Source organism: Diospyros lotus, chromosome 2 (assembly GCF_014633365.1).
Source record: "Diospyros lotus cultivar Yz01 chromosome 2, ASM1463336v1, whole genome shotgun sequence".
Classification (NCBI taxonomy): domain Eukaryota; kingdom Viridiplantae; phylum Streptophyta; class Magnoliopsida; order Ericales; family Ebenaceae; genus Diospyros; species Diospyros lotus.
In genome coordinates, this window is record NC_068339.1 from 46,118,451 (window position 1) to 46,129,858 (window position 11,408).

Below are 11,408 nucleotides of genomic sequence, written 5' to 3' on the forward strand. Positions count from 1 at the left end.
GAATGTTAATACGTGTATGAACGTATTCGTTTTTACGAGCGCGAAAACTTTAATATTTTAATTTTATTTATTTATTCATAAAAATTATTTATGAAAAGTGTCAAACGAGTCTAAGTACGTTTTCCTTATTGATAAATATATATATATTAAATAATATTTTGATATTTAAATTTAATATTTATAACGATATTTTATATTTTATTAATACAAACATATAAAATATTTTCACAACGTCTATAAAAATGTGAAATTTAAGTGTAGAACGTAACTGAAAGCTTCGGACAAACGCAATTCTCTCCTGGCGAAAGTTTCGCGACTCTTTCACTTGCTTTCCCGCTCCCGCCTGGTCTCTCTTCAATGGCGAGCGAAGCTCGTTCCCTTCCCCATCTGCTAGTTCTACCGCGCAATTACAGGTAATCAATGCAATGGAATTCAATCTTGGAACACTTCGTGCATTTGGCTATGATCTCGGATGAATTGGCTTCGCAAGTCTCTTCCATGCATTCTCTCCGCCGACTCCGAGTTTCTTGCTCTTCTTGGACGTTCCTGTTCACTGACTTTTACGATTTTAATTCTTTGTAGGTCAATCGTTCAGATCGCTCCCCGATTCATTTCGTTCTCCGCAAACTTTACGGTTCTCTTCCTTGTTGCCTCGGCCATCTCCTCCTCTCTCAGGTGAGTGAAGTTAGGGTTTTCTGGTCTGCTAACCTCTCTACATTTGCTGAAATTTTTAAGGTCTTGAAACAATGTCACCTACTTTTGCGATTCGAATGGGTTTATAATAACGTGAAAATTAGAAAATGGGTAATGACTGCCGAGTCTTCCTTGAGTATGTCAAGTTGCTGAAAATCTTCGATATACGCGATAATCAATCATGTACAGAATCGTTTTGTCATCTACTTGTTAAGCGTTCGTTATAAAAGCAAATCGTTGTTTGGAGGTTAACTAAATTCCGTTTGCTGATGGAAAGCCTTTTTTGTGATGGAGTACTGCATCTTGAAGTTTCCACTTGTTGATTGTCTAGAAATGATTCCTTACATTTTGAGGTTTATGCTTGTGCACTTTGTTCTCAAAACTCTGGTGGAGCTTAGTAGCATCTGAAGTTATACATGGGAATCATCGACTCTTTTAGGTTTCATGACTCTGCGGCCTCTGCCAATGAATCTAACACGATATGCATTATAACTATGGTTGGGTGGAGGTTCTGTAATGATTTAACAGGGAGTAGCTTTACAGATCATGTCAAGCCGTAAAATTCAGTCTAAAACGTTTATATGTATGTAAAACTCTAGATTTATATTATTTGCGTCAATAGACATTTATTTATTTATTTATTTTTGTTTACGACTTAGTTCCATTTTCTACTATGTTTTTCATCCCACTAGTCTGCTATCCCTAATTTCTTAAAATAGAGTTTCAGGTGATGGATGCTCTGATAAGGAGAAAACATTAGCCATTGTAAAACCAGATGGATTTTTGGGTAACTATACGAATACGATAAAGGAAATTATTCTGGACTCAGGCTTCAGCATAAGCATGGAAATGATCACTCAACTTAATGAGGAAACTGTGAAAATTTTTTATGCTGAGCACTCAGCAAAAAGCTTCTTTCCACGACTTCTTAAATACATGACAAGGTATCTACTGTCTCAATTATTAGCTCTTTATCTTTCATACATTCTCCTATCATGTCAACCTGTAACCGTGAAAGTGCTTCTAAAATGAATCACAAGTATTTTACTTTAGTAAGTTAGTGCTGCTCATGGAAAGGCTGCAATTTTATAAATTTCCATCTGTCATTGTGATTTCTTGTCTATTGTTAATGGAGGGAAAAACCCACTCATATAGGCTGCTCTGTTTGTGCTATAAGTTTCATTTATTACTTCAAAAAATGACCATGACACTAATGTTCAAGAATATCTTTATCATGGTCTTTTTGTACCTTTTGGTCTGTTAGTGGCAGTTAACATATAATCTGAGTGTGGAAAGGGGCCATGTTATTGCTCAGTGTTGGTCCCCGTCAATCTTTGTCATTGCAGGAACTGGATGCACAGTTAAACTTCTGTTTTTTTTTATTTATTTAAATTGTCTGTCACTGTTAGCCTAGTTGAACCCATGTTTTCTGTTGACGGGCTGTTGGTGTAACATCCTCTCCCATGAGTGGTGCTATGGGGTTTGCTTGATAGACTTGCTCTTGAATATTGGAGGGATCCCCCTCCCCCAAGGTTCAGGGCCAAATTTCCTTCCATTGGACACCAAGTCCCCTTAGACGTGAATTCTCCTATAACTGAGTTAGGGTCTCCTTTGTGTTGGTTATCCCTCTAAGGGGACATCTCAATTTTATTTTCATTCAGCTTCATGTATTCCTTAATTTTTATTTTTATCTTATTTTTGAAATTTTACTTATATATTTTTTCTTGGGATAACCTCTTAGATCCTTGGCCCACTAGCTTGATCTTTGTAACCCATTTGAGCTTCCATTTAATTTTGTTAAATTAGACTTTGGCCTAATTAAACAATTTAGACCCAATATCTTGCAATTAGGCTCATTTCATTAAAGGCCTTGTCCTCTTGGAGATGCAGTGGGTTCAATTCCTTGGAACAAATGGGAGGAGTGTGGTGTGACAGTGGGGGCTTGGTTTATGAGGGATTTGACAAAGTTTTTAATTGACTCCCCATGGGGAGAAAAATCAGATTATTAAATAATCCAAAAATAAAACCGTCCTAAGTTATGGCAATATATAGATCACTAGATAATGACAATAGCCAAATAAAGCAAAATGAAAGCAAACAGTCACACAAGAATACAAAGATTTAATGTGGAAAACCCTTCAATGTGAAGGGAAAAACCACAGGACAAGCTCCGACCAAAATCCACTATTAAGAATCATTGAATCAATAGGTACAAGAAGTCCTGTCCAAGATGACCTTACAATAATTAAATAACAACTCCTTTTAACCCCACATTGGATATAAAAGAAATCTAAAGTAGGTTAGAACAATCTCACCTAATTGGTCAGGAGATGATATCGCAGAAATTTGGATAGAGACCTTCAATGTACAAATCCTCTGTACAGAACCTTGCTTGCAATAACTGGAAAAATTCTCCAAAATCTCAGCTCAATTGAACGAAAATCAACCGCTCTATTACAGCCATGAAGTTACCAAAACAAACTTCCAAACAAGCAAAACACGCAATCAAAACTTGAGAATTGAAGCTTCACTGACTTCTGTCATATATATAGCCATCTCATGCAAGCCAAAGCATATATATATATATGCATATATGGTCTCTAAGTCCAAATGCACTTCCAATTAATTCTTCAATTCCAATTCAAATTGAAAGCAACTGAATTGTAATTCCAAATTAATTTGGGTTTCTGCAATCTTCTTCACCAACAAGACTTTTAAATAAGTCTCCGTTTTTATGTCAAAGAACAATTATAAAATTGTAATTTGTCATTTTATCACAAATGCCCTCATGGAACCAAAGAAATAATTATGGGCTTACCAAAATAATATGTGGACCATCTCCCTGTCAGCCTACATAGGGAGGAAACCCAACACTCCCAGATATCTACGGCCCTCTCCTTGATTTTGGTTTGGGACTGGCTGTGTAGGAATAGAACATTGAACACCCTCATGCAGGGCTCTTTGTTACACATCAATAATACAATTGTGTTAAAGGGAATAGTCTGTGTTAAATGGAATATTCTGTTTTGAGAACAGTGGTTATATTTTAGGCTCTCCCACTGTCTTGGAACTAGTTACGATAAACTTGAATCTGTGGTCAAGATTTTCTTTACTTCTAGTCCCTTTTCTTTTCCTTTTTCCTTTCTAACCTCTTTCACTTGAGATTCTTTATTCTACTCATTCTGAAGAAGAGAAGGGGATTTTTTGGGCTCTTCATAACTGGAGAAACCTTGATATCACGGTTCAACGTAGATATCATAGCTTGTGATGTTGTTAATGGATTAGTTGTTTCTTGTTACTCGTTTATGTGAACAAAAAAAACAAATAGTTGTCTGAGTTTCTATAGCTCTACTGAGTTTCTAATGTATGTGTTTCTCTCTCCCCTACACACACATTCATTTGTTAGTGGCCCAGTTCTTGTTATGGTTCTGGAGAAAGTCAATGCCATTGCAGATTGGCGTGCTATGATTGGACCAACTGATGCACACAAGGCTAAGGTTACCCATCCAAACAGGTATGTCTATTCTTAGTTGACCTTTTTGTTCTTTATAGAGTATGTGATGTGTCACAATGGCAAGTGCTAATCTGTTTGAGCCTTGTGGCACTGGTTCAAGTGACTCAACTTCTCCATAAAAAGGTGGGATGAAGCTTTGTACTGACTACTGCACTTAAATCTTTTTGCAAGCAGGAACCTTGTCACTAGATATGACATTTGTTGTAACTTTGTATTACATTAATTGTTCTAAGCTTCTGGACAATGTATATTATCATTAATTTAATTATCTGCTCCCACATACTAATGCATGAATTTGTTGTCTCATATTTGCCTTGGATTTATTTCCAGCATCAGAGCCATGTGTGGGCTGGATTTAGAAAGAAACTGTGTTCATGGTTCAGACTCATCTGGGTCTGCTACTAGGGAGATATATTTCTTCTTTAAGGAGACTTCTCCAGGTCACACTTCTAATTCCTCTTTCAGTTAGTTTGACATTAAATTTATAACTTAATTTGCTCAGGGCATTTCTTTACTGGAATATTCTGGTTAAGCTATATTGGCAGTGGGGTGTGTTTTTATTTTGTCGAGATACACATTTTCATGCATTTTAAAAGGGGAGAAATAACTAATCTTCAAAGAAAAATTAAGGGGTAGAAGGGAATGGAATGGAGAAGGACAGACAAACCAAATGTGAAGAGAAATGGCTAATGCCCTGAGAAGCACGGCAAATGTAGTCCTTGGAAAGACAAATGGTAGAGCCCTTAACCTTAAGGAGTCTTGGTAGTGGAATGAAGAGGTATAATTGAAAATTAAAAATAAGAAAACTTGCTATAAGGCTGTATATCAGTGCAACAATGAAGAAAATCAAAAAAATTATAAAGAAGCAAAAAGACAGCAAAAAGAGCTGTTAGTAAAGCAAGATCAAAAGCATATGAGAATCTATATAAACGGCTTGATACAAAAGATGGAGAAAGAGATATATATAAATTAGCTAAAGCAAGAGAAATAAAAACAAGGGATTTAAATCAAGTGAAATGCATAAAAGATGAAAATCAAAATGTATTAGTGAATGAGGGAGCGATTAAGGAGAGATGGAAGGAGTATTTCACAAAATTATTCAATGATGGTGGCGACACAAGAGTTAGGTTGGGACATCTTAATAATTCCGAAGGGAACGTGAGCTATACATTTTATCGACGCATAAGTTCAAATGAAATAAGGCAAGCATTAAAAAAGATGAAAAATCATAAGACAGTTGGACCGGATAATATACCAATAGAAGCATGAAAATGCATGGGAGAAGAGGGCATCTTCTGGCTAACGAAATTATTTAACGCGATCCTTAAATCAAAAAAGATGCCAGATAAGTGGAGGAAGAGTACTTTGGTTCCTATATATAAGAACAAATGAGATATTCAAAACTATGAAAATTACAGAGGAATTAAGTTAATGAGTCATACCATGAAACTCTGGGAGAGAGTAATAGAGCAAAAACTCAGAAAAGAAATAGAGGTCTCGGAAAATCAGTTTGATTTCATGCTTGGTAGGTCAACAATGGAAGCTATATACCTACTAAGGCGCCTAATGGAAAGGTATCAGGATCATTAGAAGGACTTACATATGGTGTTTATAGATCTAGAAAAAGGCCTATGATAGGGTCCCTAGAGAAGTATTATGGAGGGTTTTAGAGAAGAAAGGAGTCCAAATAGCCTATATATAAGCCCTTAAGGACATGTATTACGGTGCAGAGATAAAGGTCAGAACATGCGGAGGGAATACTGAACTGTTTAAAATTACAATAGGATTGCATCAAGGTTCTGCACTAAGTCCATACTTATTTGCTCTAGTAATGGATGAACTCACTAAATATATTTAGACAGAGGTGCCATGGTGTATGCTATTTGCAGACGGCATAGTGTTGGTGGATGAAACAAAAGGAGTGAACACTAAGTTTGAGTTGTGGAGAAGCAATTTAGAATCTAAGGGATTTAAATTAAATAGAAAGAAAATAGAATATATGGAATGTAAATTTTGTAAGAATGCAAGAGTGGATGATGTTATAATAAAATTGGAAGACCAAATCTTACAAAGAAAAGACCATTTTCGATATTTGGGATCAGTGATTCAAAAAGATGGAGAATTCACGAGGATGTCACACATAGAATTAAGGCAGATTGGCTAAAATGGAGAAATGCATCGGGGGTGTTATATGATGGTAAAATCCCATTAAAACTGAAAGGAAAATTCTATAGGACAGCTATAAGACTAGTCTTGTTGTATGGTTCAGAATGTTGGGCAGTCAAATACCAACATGAGTAAAAGACGAGCGTAGCGGAGATAATGATGTTAAGATGGATGTGCGGTTATACAAGAAAAGATAAAATTATAAATGAAGTTATTCATAATAAGGTAGGAGTAGTGTCAATCGAGGAGAAGATGAGAGAGACTAGACTAAGATGGTTTGGTCATGTGAGAAGGAGACCAAGAGATGCTCATGTGAAAAGAGTTGATGAAATGGAACAATTAATCAAAAAAAGAACTAGAGGCAAACCTAAGAAGATCTTGAGAGAGACATTAAAGTTTGATATAAAGTGTATGGATCTAAATGAAGATATGACAAAAGACAAAAATGCATGGAAGTCTAGAATTCATGTAGCTGACCCCACATAGTGGGATAAAGGCTGGATATGTTGTTGTACACATTTTCATGCATTATACAAACATATTCACCATTTTGGTTGGAAGGTTGGCATTTGTATTATGCATCATAGAAGATGCAGTATTTTGTTGATTTGACCTTTATTTGCTGGCACTTGACCTTGCCAAGTTCATTAACATGAACCTTTGCTCTCATGGACAATTATTTAGATTGGGCTAGGGTAGATGAGTGTCATGATCTAATCTTGCATTAGTGGTCTACTGGGAAGGTTTTAAGTATATTACTTGGTCCTTGGACCGCACCAGTCACCTTAAGCTAACATACTTTTGGGTGGAGACTTGTGGTACAAGTGATATTAGAGACATGGTTACCTGGTTCATGGAACACAGTACGGGCAGTAGTATGCCACTTTTCCGGAATGCAGTGCCGCTGTACTGGGGGATGGAGTGGGCTTTTTCAGTTTGCCACTTCAGGTTATGCTACATTTTGGTGCACATGAAACAAGATCAGTAAGATTCATAAACAATGTCTTGAGAGTTGAGAAAAGTTGTGTATTTAAAATCCATAACTCATACTCATAGTTTATACAAAAGTAATATATATTCCCATCTAAATCTTAGAAAATATTTGAAAATATATGTTCTGTTCTCATAGTTCACACAAAAATTTTCAAATTTAAAAATGATTATTCATTTTATATTTGAAATTTAAAATTTTTTGAATTTATATTTTTTAAAATACAAAAGTTTTATATATTCTCTCTAAATCATAGGAAAAAAAATATTTTTTCCATTGGGCCTACCTGCCTTTGAAAGTCCACTTTCTCAGCCAAAAAGAAACTCTCACTTATTTCTCTCTGTGTTGTGAAGTTTGAGATCAACTTAAGACATTGTGGTTTTAGAGAGAGAGAGTAGAGGCGGCAATGAAAGTGGAACCCCATGGCCTCCCCCATGGAACCCTTGCATTACCCAAAAAAAAAAAAAAAAAAGATAAACAATTTTTATATGGGATCAAGTGTTTGCTCTGTTTCTTAAACTTAGTGTTGGTTATGATAAGCTCATATGCCGTGACAATTAACTTTACCCTCATTTTTTTATTCCAAATTCATTAGTCTCCATGTACATCTCTGCACACATTCCCTCTAGATCTTTCCAAGATTGTCTTTATCTCCTCTCTAAACCTACGCTGCTGTGTGTATATACTAGCAATATTCATAATCTCTTCTCTTAGAACTACTTCAGTGGCAGTAGTTATATCTTCTGTTCTCTTCATATGCCCTTATCCTTGAAAATCCTGTCCATATAATTTTCACTCAATTCCTTGCCTGTTCTTTCTCTGAGTACCAAAGTTTATATTCAGATTCTGTCAACATTTATGTTTTCTTTCTAACCTATCTCATCTCTTTGAGGCATATAATATTAATTTTTCTCCTAATCATCATGTTGACCACTTCCATGGACTTTTCTTTCAAAGTCTTGATATTCATAATCCAATTCTTAATCTATGATCTTGAACTACCTTCCTTACTTGCATTCATCTGTAAAAATGTGAGAACCTTTGTAGATTTAATTCTATACCTGATTATCTGAGCATCAATGTAGCAGCCCTAGCTCATTTCTTACTTCACTCTGGCAACACAACTGATTGCTAAGAGGGTTACACCCCAACAATTTGCTTATTTGTATAGATGATGTTTGATTTGATGAGTTTTATGCTAGTTTTCAGCTACCTAATGCAACCCTCCTCTGTTATCTGATTGTGGGATGGGCTGTGTAAGTGGGAAGGAAATGAAAGGAAAAGAAAAGAAATATTCTTATATATATATATATATATATAAATGAGACTAGTTCTTGGTAACAATGGTAATGTTGCTCCTTTGTAACTGAAAGGTCACGACTTTGAGTTATAGAAACAACCTATTTGCAAAGTAAGAATAAGGCTGCATACACAAATGAGCACCCTCTAACCCTAGCAAAGTTGGGGGCTTCATGTGCTAAGAACGCCCTTATATTAAGTTATGTCATTTCTTTTTTGTTTTCCTTCCATTGGAAATATTAATTCTAAACTGAGGGTAAATTAACTTTGAAGGAAATTAAGAATATCTACTTTTTAGTTAGATTATTCTATTTTTTTCTACAGGGGTTTTCTCAAAGCATGACGAATTGTAAATGGTTGCATATGGAGAAGAACTATGTGCCTTGTATGGACATCTACAGCCTCTTTTAATGATGCAACTCTCCTCAAACGAAATAGTTCAGTACTGTGTCCTCATAATGAACCGGAGGATGAAGTACCTGAGTTTGTATTTAGCATATACTTTGTTTTTTTTTACCAAATTTCATTTTCCTCCTCATTTTTTTGTTTGTTTGTTTTTTCTTTGTACTGACAGACAAGCTGGTTTCTGATGTCAAATCCCATGTGGAATTATCTGAAATCTGAGTCTTGTAACTGGTATGTAATTATGTAAATGGAATTCTTAATTTGGTAGCTCTTCTTCCATGTTTATGGACCCATTATATTATTATTATTTAGTAAGTTAGGCTTTTTATCCTTTGAAAATTCTTGGTATCAGGTGAGCATGGACAAGAAATTAGTTGAAATGAAATGCATGAAAGATTGATCAAATTAAATAGGGTAAATTGCACTGACATCTCCCGATTGATAAAATTCAAGTGACCCCTTTGATTTTGAAAAATTATAGGGACCTCCCATACCATTAAATATCAAAGTAAAATGATCATTTTACCTCTGCAATTTACCCATGGTGGCTGTTGCGACCTCAGCAATGGCTGGGGTTGAGAGATAGAAAGACCATCAGCAAGTTCATGACCATTGAATTTAATCCTCTCTGTAAGCAATCCAGATATTGGAAGTTTAGTCCTTTGATTTCTTGGTAAGCTAGTTGCAGTCTACTGAACCCAGTGACTGGCTGCTGGGATCATTGGTTCGAACCCGGCGATGCTGGGTTTTTGTGAGTGAGAGAGGGGATAGAGAAGAGAGGAGAGAGGGAGGAAGAACATCCATCACAACCATTGTTTTTGTCACTGGAGGAGAGACAAGAGAGTGAAAGAGAGATGGGGAAGGAAGAGGAATGGAGAGAGGATAAGGGCATTTTTGGTATTTGAAAGAATTTAACAGTCGTTTGTTAACAGTAGGGGTTAAAATTTGTATGCTTATTGAACTTCAAGGGAGCTCACTGTAATTTCTCAAAATCAAGGAGGTGTCTCCTGAATTTCACCTAATCTCAAGGGGTGTCAGTGTAATTTTTATCCAATTAAATAAGATTGAAGTCAGTTACTCTTTCTAGTTATCAAGGTGTTTTGCAGTTTGCAAAATGACAATGTGTTGCAGCATTCCTTGTCTAGAGTAGGTAGCCCAACAGCTGTTGTTGACATTGTTATAATGCTTAAAGGACAGTTGAAGGTGAGGAAAAGTTATATTTGTATGAAGCTTGTGCTTGTTGGTTCTAGCGAATAGAAGTCCGTATATTCCTTGGACGGAATAAAATTGTCTGAATTTGTGTCAAATTTACCAGGTACGTAGCTTGGTAACTCATCGTTATCAGTTCTTTGTCAAGAACCGATGTTGAAAGATTCAATGAGTTTTACAGACTGTCGACTACCTAATGCTACCCTTCTCTTTTATTTGGGCTTGAGAGCAATTTTGACAAGGTAGAATACTTTCAACACTAGAAGTTTTGAAGGGATTACTTAATCCTCAGGCAAAGTTAGGCATATAGCTAGACATTTCCCCATTTTCTAGGCTGTGCTGATCAATGAAGAGTAGCAAATGTTTCATATACCGTCTCATGTTGTACGAGGTTTAGATTGATGTAGATATTCACCTGTCTTTACTTCCATTCATATTACAGCAAAGCCGTCTAAAAAGGAATTAAGTTTTAATGCAATTAGCATTTGGTTAATAGAGGAGGGTAGTAAGTAGTAGTTGTAGAAATTGAAGGTGGAAAAGTAGCAAAACAAGGGAATTAAACCCAGCAATATTTCTTAAAATAAAGGAGATAGAAAGATTGAAATAGAAATAAGAGAAGCGATGAGAGAATTCTTGGTAGATTGGTGATCTCAAGCTCTCACCATGAAGGGGTATTTATAGTGGAAAATTGTAACGTTGGCATTGCATTTCTGGTGCCAACAACATCGCCACCTCGTTGAAGAGATAAGAATAACCAAAGAAGATAAATGCAAGGCAACAATGAACTTGGACTTAAAAGATGGCTTGCTTCAGCTAAGCAGAAATTCAAGAAATCTTGGAAATGGTCAAAGCCAATGATGCCCTAGCTTGCAACAAATTCCAACATTAATAAGATGAAGATTTTTTACTCAATCAATGGCTATCTTCTTGATTTAGTCAATACCAGATTATTATTATTTTTTAAACAATAATAAACATAGGATTTATAAAACTTTTGAAATATATAAATAAATTTCATAGCAGTAGTAACGCAAAGATATAACAGACAACTGATTCTATAGTTCATTGGATTCTCTGAAAATTTGGTGGGTGGAGATGAATTGATCTGAATAGGTAACAAAGCAGGTCTAT

The 11,408-nt window shown here is 35.6% G+C and overlaps 1 protein-coding gene across 1 annotated transcript; it reads left to right on the forward strand.

Moving 5' to 3' along the window:
• Nucleotides 1-274: 274 nt before the first annotated feature.
• On the forward strand, nt 275-9,332 carry LOC127796074 (probable nucleoside diphosphate kinase 5). Its single transcript, XM_052328137.1, has 6 exons — nt 275-413; nt 583-675; nt 1,413-1,637; nt 4,100-4,207; nt 4,538-4,647; nt 8,988-9,332. Exons 1-6 carry the CDS (start codon nt 358-360, stop codon nt 9,014-9,016), a joined length of 621 nt encoding a protein of 206 aa, XP_052184097.1. The 5' UTR covers nt 275-357; the 3' UTR covers nt 9,017-9,332.
• The last annotated feature ends 2,076 nt before the right edge of the window (nt 9,333-11,408 follow it).